This window comes from Alexandromys fortis, unplaced genomic scaffold, assembly GCF_014885135.2.
Source record: "Alexandromys fortis isolate MF-2015 unplaced genomic scaffold, M_Fortis_MF-2015_v1.1 scaffold_209, whole genome shotgun sequence".
NCBI classification, from domain to species: domain Eukaryota; kingdom Metazoa; phylum Chordata; class Mammalia; order Rodentia; family Cricetidae; genus Alexandromys; species Alexandromys fortis.
In genome coordinates, this window is record NW_026068090.1 from 1,370,791 (window position 1) to 1,389,757 (window position 18,967).

At 54.8% G+C, this 18,967-nt stretch overlaps 1 protein-coding gene across 8 annotated transcripts in view; it reads right to left on the bottom strand.

Moving 5' to 3' along the window:
• The window catches only part of Arap1 (ArfGAP with RhoGAP domain, ankyrin repeat and PH domain 1), a 60,830-nt gene that overhangs the window by 2,861 nt on the left and 39,002 nt on the right, over nucleotides 1–18,967 (bottom strand). For 7 of the 8 annotated variants that reach the window (XM_050122604.1, XM_050122606.1, XM_050122603.1 and 4 more), the window contains 20 exons: nucleotides 18,584–18,690; nucleotides 16,185–16,384; nucleotides 14,604–14,689; nucleotides 13,251–13,433; nucleotides 11,984–12,158; nucleotides 10,822–10,956; nucleotides 9,305–9,440; nucleotides 8,961–9,063; nucleotides 8,122–8,317; nucleotides 7,798–7,849; nucleotides 7,523–7,686; nucleotides 7,228–7,440; nucleotides 6,865–6,970; nucleotides 6,327–6,474; nucleotides 6,155–6,241; nucleotides 6,004–6,072; nucleotides 5,715–5,832; nucleotides 4,480–4,593; nucleotides 4,180–4,325; nucleotides 747–829 (listed from right to left, as the gene is read on the bottom strand). In XM_050122604.1, the coding sequence (XP_049978561.1) occupies nucleotides 747–829; nucleotides 4,180–4,325; nucleotides 4,480–4,593; nucleotides 5,715–5,832; nucleotides 6,004–6,072; nucleotides 6,155–6,241; nucleotides 6,327–6,474; nucleotides 6,865–6,970; nucleotides 7,228–7,440; nucleotides 7,523–7,686; nucleotides 7,798–7,849; nucleotides 8,122–8,317; nucleotides 8,961–9,063; nucleotides 9,305–9,440; nucleotides 10,822–10,956; nucleotides 11,984–12,158; nucleotides 13,251–13,433; nucleotides 14,604–14,689; nucleotides 16,185–16,384; nucleotides 18,584–18,690 (2,621 nt within the window). Of the gene's footprint in view, nucleotides 1–746; nucleotides 830–4,179; nucleotides 4,326–4,479; nucleotides 4,594–5,714; nucleotides 5,833–6,003; nucleotides 6,073–6,154; nucleotides 6,242–6,326; nucleotides 6,475–6,864; nucleotides 6,971–7,227; nucleotides 7,441–7,522; nucleotides 7,687–7,797; nucleotides 7,850–8,121; nucleotides 8,318–8,960; nucleotides 9,064–9,304; nucleotides 9,441–10,821; nucleotides 10,957–11,983; nucleotides 12,159–12,419; nucleotides 12,526–13,250; nucleotides 13,434–14,603; nucleotides 14,690–16,184; nucleotides 16,385–18,583; nucleotides 18,691–18,967 lie in introns of those variants that run through there. The other variant, XM_050122611.1, reaches the window with a different exon arrangement.

The following is an 18,967-nucleotide window of genomic DNA, read 5'->3' on the forward strand; positions in this document are numbered from 1 at the left end:
CCAAAAACCAAAAAAAACACCCAACCGTACTGATGCCTGCCCAAGCTTACTCAAGAGCCAGAGTCAACCAGGCACGGCCAACAGATGAGGAGAAAGTTAGAAAACCAAGTCACATGACTGCAGTGCCTACCAGCCACAGTGGCATGCATCACTTTTCGACTTACTGAAACAATATACTCGGGGTTGGAGAGACACCTGCTGCAAGCATGAAGCCTTGCAATCACATAAAAAGATGGATATGACTATGGTGTCTGTAACTCCAGCACTGGGGGGCAGAGACAGGCAGGTGGATCCCCAAAGCACACTGGCCGGCCAGCCTAGCCCAGATGCTGAGCTTCAGTGAGACCCTGTCTCAAGGCAATGACGCAGAGAGTGAGGGAGGCGGACACTCCAAGTCCTGCAGTCCTGCTCTGGCGTCCACGTGAGCATGCGTGGGTAAATGCAGCCAGGGGCTCAGTGGCAACATCGCACACACATATAAGCCTGCCCCAAGATACCTCATACACGCATTCTCAACAAAGCGGACCAGCGATTCTCAAACATGAACAGGCACTGTTACCCGAACATCTGAGGAGACACTGAGTCCTGGGCCCTATTTACAGAACCCCAAACCTGACAATCTGTGCTTCTGTGGTGTGCCCAGGTGATGCTACTGGCCAAGAAGAGCCCGAGTACAGAACTACACCACCCATAAAGCTTAACCCCAGCTCTGCCTCCTACTGATCCTAGCCACAGGCCTGGCTTACCAGGTAGGTGGCCGCAGTTTCTTCTTTACACCCAGGTAGACTCTGAGGCTCTTGACTGGCCACTCCCTCTCAGGCCGGTGACTCTGGGAGGACACTTCATCAGTCAGGGGGGTACAGTGGGGAGTGGCTCTTCTGCCAGCAAACTGCTCTCCCCCACCCCCAGCACCCAGGCTGTCCAGGAAGCTTTCTCACGAAAGCCCTTCCTGTTCATTGTCCAGCCACAGCCGCCACTCTCTGCAGCAGCATCAGACAGTCAACCCTCAGTCCTCAAGGTAGAGTTCCTGCTGGGAGGGCCAGGGTGACGATTCCCAGCCCCTGCTGCCTGGCTTGTAGCAAAGGCCGGACACCGCCACCAGCTGGAAGGCAATCTGAATGCCCTCCTCCACAACACTTGGAAGCAGGTTACTCTCCCTCCCTGCCCACAGAGGCTCCAGGGTTGACCGTGTGAATCAAAGCTTGGGGACCAGCAATCGCTAGCACTTTGGCCCCATCAGAAGGCCAATGTCTCAAGCTGAAGCTTAATGGCTGTTCTGTATGTAGGCCAGAGGGAGGAAATTCCCAGTGGTCTGAGACAAGAAGCAAAAGACCCATACACCAGGGTGGGGAGCCAGATTACTGAAACACTAGTCTGGGCCCCACCTCTGCATTTATGGGTCTGGGCTTGGTAGAAGCAGGCTGGCTCAAAGGCAGAGGGGAGGGGATAGGAGCAATGACCTTCTGCTTGAAGGTCAATGACCTTCCTCCTGTTCTGGGAGCCCTCTGCTTAGAGTCCTTCCCGAATAAGGCACCCCTGCAGCCAGCAGGACGTCAGGAAGGGCAGTAGGGGAAGAGGATGCAACTGGGGCTCCAAAACTGAGCCATCCCCATCTGGGTCCCATCATTGCTCCCAGCTGTCCCCGCGCATGGCTCCTCTGCAGGAGAGAGAATGATCTGGCAAGGAACCAGAGGGGCCTTCTGTGTCAGCTCAGGGATATGGCCAGAGCCCCTGTATGATCCGGGGCCTCGGAAAGGAGAGCACCTCACTCAACAATCACATCTCCCAAAGATCCCGGAACACACCTGGCTACAGGTGTGGGAATCAAGAACCAGGGTGGACAAGGAAGCTAAGGCTGTGGTAGAAAGCAGGATATGGGCTGAATGCAGGGAGGAAGACCTGCTCCCCAACAGGCAGAGACGAAACTGAGACCCTGAAAGTCAGCTTGAGCACTAGGAGGCAGGAGTGGAGGGCACAGCAGGGCACAGCAGTCCCGGGCAGGGCAGGAGGTCGACAGCCCCCTCATCTGGAAACACATACTTCAGGCTGAGAGAGGAGGAGGCAGAGGCGCCAAGACTCTCCCTATAGGACTTGCACTTCCAAGCAGCTCCGGGTTCTGGCTCCACTGATGTCCAAGGTCATGGGCAAGGAATAAAATTTATGCTCATGGTACCTCACGCTGGTGCCATGATTTTTCTAGAATATGCCTTTCTCACGTGCTCCAGGGTCTAGACAACAGAAGGTCTTGGGGTGGGGACTGAGAGGCCACAGAGTCTGCTGTACCCTAATTTCCAATAGTCTTTCCTGTGGCCCCATGAACCAACTGACGTCAGCATTACCAGCACTTCAGTGGCCTCGCCACATGGGCTGGTTCTGCCAGGCAGAGGCCCTGCAGTGCTGACAGCCTCCCAGCTATACCCTGGAGCTCTAACCTGCCAGGATACAGGCCAGAATCAAACCCTAACACAACGACCTTCATCCTAGACCCCAGTGAGCAAAGCCCCTTGAGTCAGCCCCTCGGCCCTCTCTCACCCCAGAAAGAAGTGACTTCCTCCTCGAGAAAATAGGGCCTGGTGCTAAGTCCAGCTCAACAGCCAGCAGACCTGGCCCCTCTCTCCATGCCAAGAGATCAACAGCTGCCTTTCCAGGTGTCTCAAGCACCCCCTCTCCCCTCCTACCCACACGATGGCTTCACTCTGCTCCGCCAGACTAAGGAAGCACCTCTAGGATGGCCAGGGGAGATAACGTCTTAGAACCATGCTGGACTGACTGCGGGAGTGAACAGACTCAGAACTGAATGAGACCCGAGAGGAGGAGAAGACAACGGAGGTGCTTGCTGGGCGTCGTGAGCAGAGGAACAATGTGCAAAGACACAGAGAGGAGACGCTACACCAAATGATGGATCCTCCACAACAGCAAATCTGCTCTTATGCGCTCAGGGGATGCAAGGAACTAGAAAGGGCTGGAGACTGTGCTGAAATCGCTGCAGGACCTCAGGCTAGAACACCATGCTTGGCATCGCACCTCCTCCTTCCTTCCGCATAACCATCCACACTCCGTGTGCCCTAAAGCACAGGTACTACCCACAAGGTACCACGGAAAGTAGATTCTCAGCTGAACCCGAGCCAGGCAGAAGTTATAGGCTGGGCAGCCTGGAGAGGAAAGTGGAGGGCCCTTGTGGGTGGCCAAAGAAAGCTGGGCCACTAACTAGGGAGGCTGGGTGGGCATATTCCCCCCCCCCCCATGAAGAATGTTCTGGTTTGGCACCTGAGGGTCAGCAGTGTCAGGGGCATCAGACAGCTGCAGCCCTTTGGGTTTGGAAGGGGGGCAGCTCTGAGAGCAGCGGAGCAAGTGAAACAATTTTAATCCAAACTTGGGTCTCTATTGCTGGCTCCAAAATGTCTTCTCTGTGTACTATGGAAAATTCTAGTATCACACCAACTAGAGACCCTATCTTGAAGAAAAGCTCTTAGTTTGGGGCTAGGAATGAAAGGCCAATGACCATTGGTAGGAGGACAGGAAACCATGCTTGGGGAGAACCGGGAGCCCTGACTGTTCCTAAGCTCCACCCGGCTTGCCTGGGCCCAGGTGGTGTAAGGCAAGGCAGCTGGCCCACAGCTACTCACGGTCTCGGGGGCCCCGCTCCACGGCCTTTGGCTCTGTTTGATAGAGGAGCAGGGTTATGAAGGGCATCAGCCCAGTCTAGAGCCAGGACAGATTATGTAGGTAGTGCGAAGGGAAAGGGGAGAGGTACAGGCAGGGCGTGTGTGTGTGTGTGTGTGTGTGTGTGTGTGTGTGTGTGTGTGTGGAAGATGGCAGTCCCAAGGGGTCTGGTCTAGGACAACACCTGGCATGTGTGTAGAGTAGGTCAGAAGGGCTGTGTCCTAGGAAGGGGCAAAGTACACACCGTCACAGCTTGGGACTGCTGTCACGGAACATATGCTTGTTAGAGCTGTGACAAACCATAGACACAATACGGGAGCATGCGTATGATGTCATGGCAATCTCATTCACTCCCAGGCCTCAGGGGGCCACAGCAGAAGACACAGCTATTGTCAGCCATTGTGTTGCCGAGACCCCTCAGATGGGGACCGCACTCTTGGAGACCATGAGAGCCAATGCAATGTTTGCATATGGTGTCTGAGCACACACGGGACACAAGTCCATCTCAGGGCTTACCCGAACCTCCTTATAGAGTCGCAGGCAGCTGCTGTTGAGAATGAAGTAGCGATCGTGGAAGCCACCCGAGGGCAGCCCCAGACCCAGGAGGCTTCGGTCTTCCCGGAACTTCATCATGCCGTGCTTGGTGTCCCCCACACGGCTGGCTAGGGGAGGACTGGAGTGGGCATGGGCTATACTACCCCCCCACCAACCTCAGGGCCCCACGTCATTTCCCAGCCTCCATGAGAGCCCCCCAATGCCCCCCGTGGGCACCAGGTCCTACGCTGTCCACCCTACATCCCCTACGGTCCTACTTACCCAGATACAACAGCATGGCCTCCATGGACTGGTACTTCTTCACCACCAGGTGGCTGTCGATGCCCAGCCCATGCACAATGGGCAGCACCTTCTCCGCAAAGTGTAACGGGCGCTCTGCGGAGAAACCGCACCATTGCCACTGGATCCACATGGTATAAAACCACCAAGGGCAAGCACACGCGCACACGTCACCTACTGCCTCCCCCTCCACCAGCATAATTATGGTCACGCTTTCCGTAAGCCAGCTTCTGCCTTGTTACACCTAGCTACAACCAAAACCAGGCCTGTATTGTCTCTCACCCATGTGTCCCCAACAAACACTGCCCCTCCCAGACCAAAAGTACTCCAGTTCCTTCTACCCTCGCAGGTTAAATCTGGTACGTCCCTCTGCATTGTCCCACGGTCTGGCTTCTATGGCCTCCAGCGTGTTCTCCCAGTCTAGCAGCGAGCCATGTCTCCTCAAAGCCCTGTCACTAACCATCAGATGGCCCTGCCTCACCCTCAGGGCCTGAGTGGCTGCCTCCACCTTCAATCCCACCCTTCAATCCCATCTCTTGGAGGGCTCAGCTCAGTGCTAGAGCTGTGCACTTTCTGGGAGCCCTGTCCTGTCTTTACCAAGGAGCCCTTGCTCTTCCTCACAGCAGGCTCAGGGACTCCATAGCCATTGGTTCTGCCATAGGCTCATCAGACAGCCTGAGTCTTCCCTTTAGTCAGCTAACACCATGGTGATTGTCTGTTTCTGGGAATGATTACAGTATTGGCATTTCCATCCTTACCAGACCTACCCCTGTGAGCACAGGAACCATGGACTATTGCCTGGCCCTCAGCAGATGCGTATGTCAGCAACAGTTCCACCTCGTCCCAACACCACCCCCTTCACCACAAAAGGCTCAGTCAGCCCACTCACACCACAGACAGGCTTTCCCAGGATACGATCACTACCACCACCTTCTTCACCCCGAGAGTAGTGTCACCCTACAATCCTATTGTCCTACAGCAACACCATTCTGACACATGGGAGAGCATCATCACGACTGGGAACACCTGCCCCTCCCCATCCACCATCAGCTCCAGCACAGCTACCACCTGGACCTGCTAGCTGCCATCACCACCAGCATGGAAACCACAAAGGTCATTAGGGTGTCAGCAAAAAGTGTCATCCAAATCCTCTGGGTCCCAGACTGTAGGGGGCAGGAGGAATGAAGGCTGGGCTGAGGCCATCCATGGTCACTCACCTGCCTCCTCCTTCTCGTTGACCTCGAAGCAGGTCCAGTAGTCCTTTTCCCTGATGCTCACGCTGCGCCGGTCTAGGATCTCCAGGACAAGCTCCTCTGCTGTCATGGATGCTGGGATCTGCAGCCACCCAAGAGATCAGCCAGGTCCAAATGCGTCACCACAATCCCCTGTGATTGAGGCCCCAAACCCATTCCTCCCTGGGTCCACTGAGCCCCAAGATGCACAGAGGCAGTATTTGGGGATTCTCATACATCTCAGAGTGGCTCAACCTGGCCCAACAGCCCCTACCTTGACGTGCTGTTCAGTCTCCTCCTTCTTCTCCTCCAGGTACACAGTACAGATGAAGTCACCCGCATGCTGCAGGAGAGACGAGGCTCAGCGAGAGGCCTGGGGAGCAATGCCAGCAGCCAGCACAGCCAACCCAAACCCTGGCCTGCACCTGGGTCCCACTGGCAGTGCCTGCTACTCGCATCTTCACAATGGCAGTGACTTCCTCCCTCTGCTTCCTCAGCTCCTCCTCGTCCACCTGGGAAGGGCCAGAGGGTCAGTGCCATCGGAGAGGCTTAGCCTTGCCCATCCTTCCCTAGCCCTGAGCTCTGGCTGGGACGCACACTGAACACCACCACATAGTGGTTGATGAGGTCTTCCACCACCTTGCCGGCCTTGTAGTCTTGCCCGTCTGTCTGGAAGAGCGTGGGCCCAAATACAATGGCCAGGTTGTGTGTGTTCATTTGGTTTGTATCTGAGAAGCACTGTACACTGGAAGGAGAACGAAGAGGAGCTAGGATTGAGGAGCCTGCCACCCACCTTCCCCATTCCCATCAGGCCCAAGAGGATAGAGTGGACCCCAATTAAGGAGTGAAGGGATGTATCTCAGGTGCTGGCAAGGTATAGAGAGGGCAGGGAAGTGAGGGCATTTGGCCTCAGATACCTGGCCCCAAACTGGCAAAAAAAAAAAAAAAAAAAAAAAAAAAAAACCATGGCCTCTATCCTGTAGGAAGTAAACTGAGATACAACATCCAAGATCAGGACAGTCATTGGCTGGTCCCCAGGCCCACCTGCTTGCCCACCTGAGGGCAGTTGGCCAGGAAGAGAGTACAAGAATTTTCTCCACCCGTCCACCCAGAGCCACACTGACATGGCCCTCACCAGTACAGATGGCTGACCAGGGCCTTCACAGTCGCCCGGTTGACAGGAGGTAGATGCACCAAGAGCTCTCGGTACCTGGAGATCTTTTCCTCCTCATCCTCGATCTCTGGGTGGGGGGAGATGGACTGGGTTAGAAATTGGTTCCCAAAGCCCCCTCCCAGCAGCTTTGCTTCTCATGATGGTGACAGCACTCCCAGGCGCCTAGCAGGGACTGGGACGTCTCTGCCCTCCACCTCTAAGCAACCCCATCTCTGACTAGAGGCAGAGAAGCAGAGTAGGCAGAGGAGCTGGGGCCAGTCCCGTCCAGAGATGGGGATATCATGACGTAGGGTGGACAAGGCTGGATGCAGGCAGCGGACCCACCAGAGGCCTCCAGCCAGGCCAGGCGCTGCGCACGAGTGAAGAGCCCATCGGGCAGGTCCCTCAGGAAGCGTTTGAGTGCAGAGGAGACGTCATCCACGTGCTGCTCGCCCTCTTTGAGGTGCACAGAGCGAGCGTCCTGCCTCAGGCTCTCCAGGAGTCTCTGGGTCTTGGAGGTCTGACCACACTTGCGATAGATACCCTCTGAGGTCAAGCCTGGGGAGGGAGTTACAGCACTCTTTTTAGAGGGTTCCTAGGCACTGGGGGCTGGGCATCTCCAGAGGAGGGGAGTGCTCACCACACTGTGTGATGTAGTCCACACAGCGGTACACGATCACTGGGATGTCTGAGTCCCCAAGCTGTTGCTCTGACAGTGTGTCTCCCAAGCTGGCTGCTGCTTTCTGGATGGCCCCAAGCCAACCCATGAAGTCCAGCCGCCGCACACCCTGGATGTACAGTGTCCTGGACCAGAGACAGTCACTGTCCCACCTATATGTCCCTGTGTCCCGCCTCTCCCCAGGCCACTGGACTGCTTCAGGCTTCTCCAGGCCCCTCAGGGAAACTAGAGCTCACCTCCTCCGCTCCACCAGCACCAAAACTTGGTTCTCGCTGTCTCCTTGGATAGCTGTGGAGGGGACAGTCAAAGTGAGGCCCAGGCTTTGTTTATGACTCCCAAACTGCTCCCTCATGAGGCCCTCTGAGATCTCACCCTTGGGTCCCACCCACCAACCTAAAGGATTACTCAGACGTTCTCCAAAGACAGGAGAGGATATCGGAGGGCAGGCTGGGTCATCTGGCCTCAGGCCAGAATAGAATTCAGACTTTTAGACAAGGGCTGGGGCAAGGGGACTGGGACAAGGGGCCCTAGAAATTGGGGGGCAAGGTTAATACACATACAAAGCTCCTGCAATCTCCGGAGCTGCAGTGGCTCTTCCCAGGGCCCCTCAGGGAAGACAGCCCGGAGTTCAGAGCCAGCCAAAGCGAACCAGCCTTCCTGAGCCTGCTGGAGGCTCAGGCCAGCTTTGTAGGGTAGGCGCCCAAGCCGCTCAAAGTCCCGGGCTAGCAGGTCCTCAGCCAGGGGAGGCACGAATGCCTAGTTGAGGAGACAGTGGGGAGAGACAAAGTCAACACCACATAGCCTTCTGGAAAAAGCCAGGCTCCTCAGCCTGTGGGTGAGGGCTCTTTCCCATCCAGCCACTTTCCTCCTCCCCAAGGCAGAACCTAGCACAGTGACAGACTTTGGTATCATGTACCCATTTGGATGTGTCCTTCTCTTGGGATGACCCTTCTCTGGGTTTCCACAGTGCCCACACACTCGGGCATCTGCTACACCACTGGCTATGCTACTGTGTCTGGACTCAGTCTGCCCCACTCCCATGGAAACAGACGACCCAAGACTGATACACCCGGGTCCTCAGGGCTCTGGGCTCTGATCCTCGGAAGGCACAGAGAGCTCATCAATGAGCTAATGAGGAATGGAGAGAGGGAACGAGGCTCTCGTCTCTAAGGCGGATCTCCCCTCTGTAGCCTCCTTGCCTTTCTCGCTAGTCTGAGTGCACACCTGCACGGCTAAAAGACTCGCTTTCCTGGAGTGCACTATCCATGCTACGGTGGCCCGTGCCTTGCCCCTGCAACCTATACTTCCCTTCACCTGAGAGGTCTGTCCTGAGTCTGCCCCATCAGAACTGGGTCCCACCCTGTCTCTATCACACACCTGCCCGCTCACCCAGGCCCACCTTGGCAATGCACTTGACCCATTCATGAGCCAGCTCTGCATTCTCCAGTCCAAACAGGTACAGCCGTTCTCCCTCTGTGTACACCTCAAAGGTGTGCTCGAAGCTGCAAACAACCAGTATTCACCCTTCTCCTCTGCTCCCTGCCCTTCTCAGGACCCTCCCTGGCCTCCCGAGAGGTGGGCACACAGCCCTGGCTGTGGTCTCATGAGATAAGGCCAATGCTTTCCAGTCCTGTGTGTGGCCCTAAGAAGGCCCTGCTCTCTAGGCCAATGTCCCTGCCTCCCGAACCAGAAGCTGAACTTCATGGACACTAGCAGTTTGTGGTTGTGGCCAGGGATGCTCACCCGTGGGTGTCCAGAGGGGAAACTGCCAGGCACACAATCTCACCGGCCCGGATCTCCCCATTGGGTGTCACTGCCCGTTCGTTCTCGTAGTAACTCAGGACCCCGTCACTAAGGACACACCAGCGCCGGCTGAACTCTGGGAAGAAGTTTGGTAGAGGACCGTGAAGAAGTCCCCAGCTCTGCTGAAAATCACTCCTGCCTTTTTCCTGGATTCCTGTTCCTCCCCACCTATAGGCTCTCCATTCAAACACACTTCCCTGAGGGTTCCCCAGCGGCAGCCCTCTGCACCGAACCTCCACTACTCTCCCGCAGAGACTTGTAAAGAAGAGGGGAAAAAGTCTAAAAATCACAAGGAAGAGTAAGAAGAAAAAACAGGATTGAGGGTGACGTGCAACACAGCATGAAGTAGCTGGGGATCACAGGAGATCCCTGCAGACGTGACATTTGAAGGGACACTTGGGGCAGAGAGGTGGGTATAAATCTGGCGTGTGTGACAAAGCAAGGACGCGACAGGGCCTGGGCAGAACCAGGAGGGGATCTGTGCTGTGAGAGGGTGGCAGCTGACAGAGGCTCTCGGAGGATGTGTAAAGACTGTGTGTTGTACTTGGAGTCAGGGAATAAATGAAAGGCAGCTGAGATCTGAGAGGGATGGCACTCAAGTCCTCAAACTGCCTTCCATTCATATCTGGAATAAGCCAGATGCCCAGCCAAAGACCTCACCCAACAGGGGCTTCATCCAGACTTCAGGCTTGAGGAAACAGCAGTGCCACACCCAGCCCCGACCCCAACCAGTCCGCTTCTCAAGCACCTACTGTATCCAAGAGACTTTCCAGGCGGTTCTGCCAGAGTGTTGTGGGATAGTATTTTAAGACATGTTACATTTGTTTATGCTGTGGAACATTTGTTTAATGATGCAAAGATGTGTTGCATTGTTTTATGTTGCGTTTGTTTAACTCTGTGAAGCTGTGATTCTTTGTCTGGATAAAACACCTGATTGGGCTAATAAAGAGCTGAACGGCCAACAGGAAGGAAAAACAGGTGGGGCTGGCAGGTAGAGAGAATAAATGGGAGGAGAAAGCTGGAATTAAGGAGAATAAAGCAGCGAGAGAAGGAGGAGAAACCAAGGGTTCAGCCACCTAACTAAAGAGCAAGTCAGTTTAGAAGTAAGAAGTAAAAAAGGGGATACAGAAATAAAGAAAGGTAAAAGCCCAGATGCAAAAGATAGGCAGGATAATTTAAGTTAAAAAAAAAAAAAAACTGGTTAGAAATAAGCCTAGCTAAGGCTGGGCATTTGTAAGAAATAAGCCAAGCTAAGACCGGGCATTTGTAAGTAATAAGCCTCTGTGTGTTTATTGGGAGCTGGGTGGAGGACTCTCCCAAAAGGGTAAGAGAAAAACAACCACGCCAGAGTCCACTTGGCACCCTTAGCCCACCAGCAGAGTCAGTCCTAGCATCCTGGCCCTGCAGCCAGGCTAACACACTCACCCTGGCACGGGTGGGTACGGCGCAGCGCTCACCTTCCCGGGCACGGCGGTCCTGTAGAGGCTTGCCAGCAGAAGCAGTTTTGTACAGGAAGCCACTGTGGCTCACAGTTGGCAGGATCACGGAGTAGTGCTTTTCCAAGGGCTTCACTGAGTCCAGCCGAGGGACCTCTTTGGAGCAGAAGAAAGAATGGTGGTGGTCAAGCTGGGTGTCCAGGAGGTGTGTGGTCACAGTCCTGCCTCCTCAGCTCCCTACCAGCACCTCAGGGTCCTAGGGCCACCTCCATGTCCGCCTCTGCCCACAAGCAGGAATGTCACTCCATTCTCAGGGCCCAGCTCTAGTCTGTCCCTTTCAGGAAGCTTCACTGACTCCAAAGCCCACCCCACACTCCCTGTTGGAGACATAGAGCCAAACATACTGGAATGAGGGGGCTCTGGGCCAACTCAATAACATTCCCTGGAGAGAGGTCTGTCCAGACAACATAAAGGCCAGTGAAATAGCCTGGCCCTAGTGACGAGCACTGGGGGTCATGTTTCCTAGCCCAGTCCAGCTGGGTGGTCTCTTGCACCTCCCCGGACACCTGGGCTCTTTCCAGCCTAGCATGCCCCACCCACAAGTGGCCCGAAGCCCAGAGCCCCAGACACTGAGCCCCACCCTCAGCCTTAGGATGGTGCCCCAGGAGACCAGGTCTGGGCCACAACCAACCCCTCTTCATGCCCCCCCCCCAGAATGGGAGCCAAATGGGACCTAACCCAGGACTGTGATGGAACTCCACCCAGACTGAGCAGACAGACCACACGGCTGCTGGGTAGGACACGCACACAGCAACACAGACCCACTGCCCACACACAAACCCCAAAGCCTTAACACTCCCAGGTGAGCACAAAGAATCTAGGCAGCTCCAAGGTTCATCCTGGAACAGACACCCGTATGGACCCACACTGTAAGTCAGGACAGAGCACACAGATAAAAGTCCCAGAGATACTGACGCAAAAGGACATTCACAGAAAACATACGTATCCACCGACACATACACCCCAAACACACCCTAAGTACCATGCTGCTGCCCCAGGGACCACCATAGGAGCTTCAATTATAGCTTGGGAGTGCCTGCAAATCTCAGTTTCTGTTGTCACTCCTGTGAACCTCTCTACAATGCCAGACCCCCAGCAGAAGACGGAGCCACTGGCCACTCACCTGTGCTCTGGTTATTCCGTAGAAACTCCATCTGCAGTGTCTGTCCAGCCTGCTCAGCAAGAGCCAGGGGTGTGGGAGCTGCTGGGTCCCCTGAGAAGCAGCTGACCCCAGCCCCACAGCCCAGGAGTGCCTGGGTCTCAGCCAGGTCAGTGGTAGTAACTGCAGCACACAGGGCCTAGAGGAGAGAGGGGAAGGTCAGTCCGAGCTGGAGTGGGAGGGAGGTGGAGGGGTAGGGATGGGAGCTTGCAAGAAGGGAGGAGGAAAGAGGAAGGAGTCATCCAAATCTGAGTAGACCATCCCCAGACTGGAAGAGGCCAGGGCCTAGGGAAGCCAGAAGAAAAGAAAAGAAAGGACTAGGAGTCAGAAGAAGAGGAGAAGGCTAGCTAGAGAGGCTGGACTACCCGGCTGAGGCTGGGGTCCTAGCCCAGGGCCTCACCCTGCTGCAAGTCAGGCTGCAAGGAGCCCTTGGAGGATCTCAGGCTCCCTCTGTCTTGGAGCGGGGGCAGAGGGCGGGGCTAAGGATTGTAACTAATTCCTCCCACATTGCATTCCTCACTGCCTGCCCGGCCCTCCGGACCAATGGGAGCCACCACCCTCCTGGCTTGTAGGCCAGACTGGGCTGGGCTGAACTGGGGGCCGGACGCCTAGGTTTTTGGGAGGTGTAGGTCTAGCTTCCACAGAGCTCTGGGAGCTAGACTTGGCCTGCATGGGGAGGACTGCTCGGAGGAAGAGCTGAAGGCCACCCATGCGTCACAAATGCCACCCGCTGCCTCCAAGCGAGCTGTCCCCCTCTCAGGCTGAACCACATCACGGTCCAAGACTTGGTTCCCAATCTTCTGGGGTCTGGGGCCCAAATGGGGCCCCATGTAGAATGGGGTGTGGAAGGGGTGGGTCAGAGCAGGCCAGCTGTTTTTCATGAGCCTGACAGGAAATAGCATCCCCATCGCGTTCACTCCTTTTGGCAGGATTCTGAAGGAACAGGACAGGGTGCGGGGCACAGAGGAGTCAGGAGGAGGCAGCCAGATGCTGAAGACATGGCACTGGGCCAAGAACCAAGTCTGACTCCTCCCTGCATTGTCCTGGCTTTCCTTAGGCAGGCCCTGCTGCCCTTTGGGCCTCAGTTTCCCCATATGTTCACAACCCTCTAAGCGAATGGAAGAGATGGGCTGAGGTAGAGGAATGGGGACAAAGAAAGGAATAGGTTCAAGGGTCCCTGACAATGCAGGGACAAGAAGGCTCAAGAATCCCAGAGGCTTGGTGTGCTGACCTTGTCCAGCTCCTCCTGGTTGCCGAAGAGTGGGTGGTAGCGACGGTACTTGCCCTCTCTGTACTTGGCCTCCAGGTGGTACCTCCTGGCAGCAGGGCCGCTGCTGGGCTTCAGGGCCTCACTAGGGGGCACGTTGGCGGCCCAGAAGCGGTTCCCAGGGCCATTGCCCAGCTGAATGAAGAGCTGTGGGTGTGAGCAAGAGGTGAAAGGCAGCTGACAAGAGGCCCTGAGATCAGGCCACACCCTCTGCTCAGATTGTCTTGGACACTCTAATAGGTGAAGGTGTGAGGCCTGGGCTCTGGGAGCCTTGCTGTTGTCTCAACCAGCCCCACACCTGGAGCTCTGCATTCTCAAGGCTGTCCCCGTGAGGGGGTGGTGTCTAACCTGTCAGCCTAGGGTAGGCGGGGACGGGGGTCTATCTGCCCCTGACATTCCTCTCTGGATGAGAGAGGGTGGCGGTTTCTAGGAGGTGAAGGGGACAGCATTGGGGGGGCAGGATCATTTCCCCTCTGTTCCATAGTCACCCTATCACAGGCATTTTCTGGACTCCCAAGTCCACTTGTTCAGAGTGCTGATCACTCTCTGCCACTATGGACATGATTGGGTTTGTTTTTTTTTTTTTTTTCTCTGAGCCTCGGTCTCCTCCTTGTATCCTGGGTATTCTAATCCTAACTCAGGGCTACCCTGAAAGACACACTCTGTTAAAAAAGCAACATTCTCTACATTGCTATGCCAAACATAAAGAAGGGTACATGAAATGGAAACTTAGCAGTAAGGCCCCGGGGGGCAGGTTCCTGGATCCAGCCTCCTGCTACAGGTTCCCCATAACAACTATCACACGCACAGGCACCAAAGAAGTTTAAATGCATACATGTCCACACGTGAGCCTCAAATCGTGCATCATGTACACACTCTGCACATGCATTCAGGAGCAGGGAGAGCTCGGGCGTGCTGAGGGGTGTGCACAGTGGAAAGCTAGGGCACGGGGTGGAGAAGAGCAGGCTGGGTAGTCAATCTGCAGTAGTTGGGTAACCTTAGGCGCATTACAGCCCAACCCAGGGCTTCAGTCTCCACATCAGGACAACAGCTGAACTATATCGGGGGTCAGCGATTCTCTAAAAGGTCAAATAATAAGTAGTTTGGGTTTTATGAAACATACACCATCTCTGTCAAATCTGTTTTTACAACCCTTTAAAACTGTAAAAACATTCTTCGTACAGTGGCCAGTTTGCTAATTTTGCCAAAAATAGGTTCTTCCAAAATCCCCACCGAAGGCCCCCTGGCTCACTGGGCCGGGGAATGGCAGCTGAGAGGGGAAACCCCAAGCAGGGGTGACAAGCCGGGCATGCCCACCTGGATGAGAGTTTCTGTCCACACCTTCCTGTCCATCTTCAGGCTCCGCACCTTAGACACGCCAGCACCCAGACCGCGGTGCTCTCCTGCGATGACCAGACAGTTCGCTGGGTAAACCCTTCCCATGAGCACTCAGCCACCCACAGTGCTCCTCGCCTGGAGCAGGCCTGGAGCTAGTCTGCAACTCCATTTGGCACAGCACAGTGGGCCATCCGGCAACTTTCCTACCAGCTGTTCTAGTCATAGATATCAACACCCACCTGCTCCCTGACATCCCCAACTTCCTGCCTCAGCTTTCTTCCCCACCTCCCTACATGGCCACACCTTCCTGTCATACAAGTCTCGGTTGACATGTCACCTCCTCAGAGATGTCCCAAACAAATGGCACCTTCTCTTCCCACTTCTTGCAATTCCAATACTTTATTGGCTCCTGTGTTTTCTGCCCTTCCTGTTACAATGCAACTGCATATAAACAGGATCCTGATCTGGCTTCAGGTTTCTGTCCTCAGTGCCCAGAACAAACCCACACTGCCTGGTTCAAACCCTGGCCCTGCATTCATGCTCCATCTTCCACAGAGAACCACGTCCACCAGAGTCAGCCTGTATCAACTCCATCTTCCACAGAGAACTGTGTCCACCAGAGTCAGCCTGTATCAACTCCATCTTCCACAGAGAACTGTGTCCATCAGAGTCAGCCTGTATCAGCTCCATCTTCCACAGAGAACCGTGTCCACCAGAGTCAGCCTGTATCAACTCCATCTTCCACAGAGAACTGTGTCCACCAGAGTCAGCCTGTATCAGCTCGACAAACTCGTTTTCCTTACGTCATCACCAGCAAAGCTGCCTCTTTTCTACACACAGACCTCACGGCCCCAGGGCCTGACATCTGGCCTAAAGTCCCACAGCCTAGAAGTTCTTCCCAAGCTCACTGACTCATCCAGATCTGTTCTTCTTCCTGAATTCTCACATTAAGGACCCCCTCAAATCTGCAGCCATGCAAAACCACCACCTGGGCACTGTCAGCTCTCGGGATAATCCAATTGCCAGCATATGGCAAGCAGAGCCAGCAGATGAATACACCGTGGGCCCCACCTTGTTCCATTCCCTCTCCTCAGCCGTGTAGCACAGACGCTTCCGTATGTAACTTCAAACCACCCTAAAAGGCACCCAGCACCTCCCATCCCACTCCTGGGTGGTGCAGCAGCCCTCCTCAGGTCTCCAATTCAGCTTCTTCCTGTAAACTAAAGTCTAGCCCACAGAGCTGACTATGTCAAAACCCTGGCTCCTTTCTCAGCATGAAGAACCCCGGTAGGCCTGGCCATCTGCATGCTTCTAATGTGTCAGGGACACCAGATTCTAACAGCCTGGGCTCTGATCTAAGCTCACTTACTTGCCAGGTAGCCCTGAAAAAAAATGCTTTTCCCTGCTTTGTCTGTCCCCATCCTTGTGGAAAGAGTTAACAATGAATTGAACACTAAAGATCCCTCCCAGAGGAATAGCCAAAACCGCTGGAGCAGCGTTAGGAATAAGGGCTCCAGGCCACCTGCAGTCCAATGGCCAGCCTGTCACACACATACCTACCTGCACAGCGCTTGCAGATGACAACACAGAGATTGATGGAGGCCCAGTCAGGCTGGGGAGCTCCACAGTCAGCACAGAACCTGTTGGGGGCGGCAGCCCAGATGCGCTCGGCCACCTCTGAGGTGGACAGGGCCTCTGCAATGGCTCCCTGCATGGCCTCCAGCCACTGCTCCTTCTCCACCTCTGAATCAGCCGAGAAGCTGTGGACACATAAGGAGGGAACCGGTAGGAAAGGCCTCGGGGATTGGAGGGTCAGAGGGAGGGAGGAGCGGCCTGAGCTCTGGGTCAGGACTGGTAGAAAAGTGAGGACAAAGGAAGGAGTCATGAAAACGAGAAATAAAGGGGAATCCAGAAGAAACAGAGAGAGAAAAGGAGATAAAGGGGGCAGACGTTTAGGGCAGAGAGGGCAGGAGGGCAAACTAGCAGAGAAGATGACAAGAGTTGAGTGGGACAGGCCTGAGACAGGCAGAGCAGGCGCAAGGAGCCCTCAGAGCAGCAGAGCACCAGTCCAGACTTATGGGGTGGAGGACAGAACACAGAGGTGTATGCATACCACCTCCACCTTCAGCCAGAAAGAACTCCACTGGGGGTCCAGATGGTGGCACACACCTTTAATTCCACCAGGGGCAGAGGCAGGTGGATCTCTGTGAGTTAAAGGCCAGTTTGGCCTACATAGTCCATTTCAGGACAGCCAGGGCTATGCAGAGAGACCCTGTTTCAAAGAAAAAAAGGAGGGGGAGAAAGAGGAAGAGGAAAAAGAAAAAGAAGAAGGAAGGAAGGAAGGAAGGAAGGAAGGAAGGAAGGAAGGAAGGAAGGAAGGAAAAAGAAAACTCCATTGGTCTGACACATGGGTCCCTGAAGCTCTGTCTCCCAAAGCCTCCTGCTCTTCAAAGTAGAAAGCTCTACCTGGAGAGCAGATGCAAAACTGTCTTCCTTCCGGCAAAAGCTCCCTCTGGAGCTGGACGGTGGTGCTAGCACATGCTTTAATCCCAGCACTCAAGAGGCACAGACAGGCAGCTCTCTGGGTTCGAGGCCAGCCTGATCTACAGAGCTAGTTTCAGGACAGCCAAGGCTACACAGAGAAACCCTGCCTTGAAAAACAAAAAAACAAAACAAAACCTCCCTCTGGTATTTATCTGCTGCGGCTGTCACCACCAACTGCAAGCCACACAGAAGTGTCTGAGAGTCCACACCTCTCACAGCCTGTCAGCATAGTCAAGGAAGGCATGGATGCTGGAGGGGTAGTGGTCACGAGCTCCGGTGTGGGATGTCCTTCTTTCTATGTGTTGCTTGTATTGGTTAATGAATAAAGAAACTGCCTTGGCCTGATAGGGGCAGAACTTAGGTAGGCGGGGAAAACAGATTCTGGGAGGAAGAAAGCAGAGTCAGAGAGAAGCCATGGATCCTCTGCCTGAGACAAACGCTGGTTAGAATCTTTCCCGGTAAGCCACTGCCACATGGCGATATACAGATTAATAGAAATGGGTTAAACCAAGATGTGAGAGCCAATAAGAGGCTAGAGATAATGGGCCAAGCAGTAATTTAATTAATACAATTTCTGTGTGGTTATTTCTGGGCTAAGCTAGCCGGGCGGCCGGGATGAACAAGCGGCCCTCCCCCTTACAACAGAGCTCCTCTTTGGGAGAGAAGCCTCCACCACGACAGCCAGTAGAGAAACTCAAAGGTTGCCAGGGCTCGAGGGAAGCAACCAGCATTCTCATTCCATCGTACCAAGTCCTGCAGGCCCAAGTGGTGGCCCTGATGAACACCTAGCAGCCTCATTGAGATGGGTGACGGTGACAGTAACCAGGGGAGCACAGCGGCCTCTGCATCTGACAGAAACCCCAAAGTGGCTGGCTGCAGCTGTTGTGGTCGTAAGGATAATGGAGAAGAATTATAGGCCGATGACACAGGATAATGCAAATGTAAGAAACAGACAGACACCAACCTAGCTCTTGAGGTCAAAGGTCACTACCTGCTGTCACTATGGACAGAGCAAAGCCACTAAGACCAACAATCAAAGAACAATGAAGACGAGACCAGAGGGCCGGCCAAGCTTTGGCCAGGATGGTGACAGGCACAGAGAGGAGACAGCCCAAGTAGAGAGCAAAAACGGTGACAGCGACAGACTTCGAAAAGCAGAGAAGGGCCGTGAGGGAGGTGTCCCAGCAGGCAACAGGCGCTCAGACTTTGAGCATAAGTAGGTTCTGTTGGAAAGCCCACAGGTTCAGGGTTGGGGACGGCCGGATGACACCACAAAGCAACACCCAGGGAGAGCGTAGCAGGGTGGAGGAACAGTGTGGCCAGACAAAGGTGAGTGAAGAAGTTGACAGACTAAGGCATGTGGGTGAGCAGAGCAGACCTGCCCCATGGGGCTGCAGGGGGGGGGGGGGAATCACCTGAAGATGCGGTAGGGGGTAGTGAGGTCAAAGCTGCGCCGGTCTACTTCCTTCACGTTGCCCACGTTCATGTCGATGAAGGTGATGCCGATGCCCAGATGGAACTCCTGATGGACGGGTGTGAAGGGAGGGAGGCAAGGCTGAGAGCAGGGCTGAAGGTACAGCACGGGGAGTTGGGGAAGGTGGTTCCCAGGGACTAGAAAGAGACTAGGAAGGAGGAAGGAATCTGAGCAGGGATGGAAGCTGGATTACAACAACTGGGATGAGTGGTGGAGCTCAGGAGCTGAGTGGGGAGGGTGGGAGGTGGATCTCAGGAGCTGAGTGGGGAGGGTGGGAGGTGGATCTCAGGAGCTGAGTGGGGATGAGGCACAGATAGACAGGAGG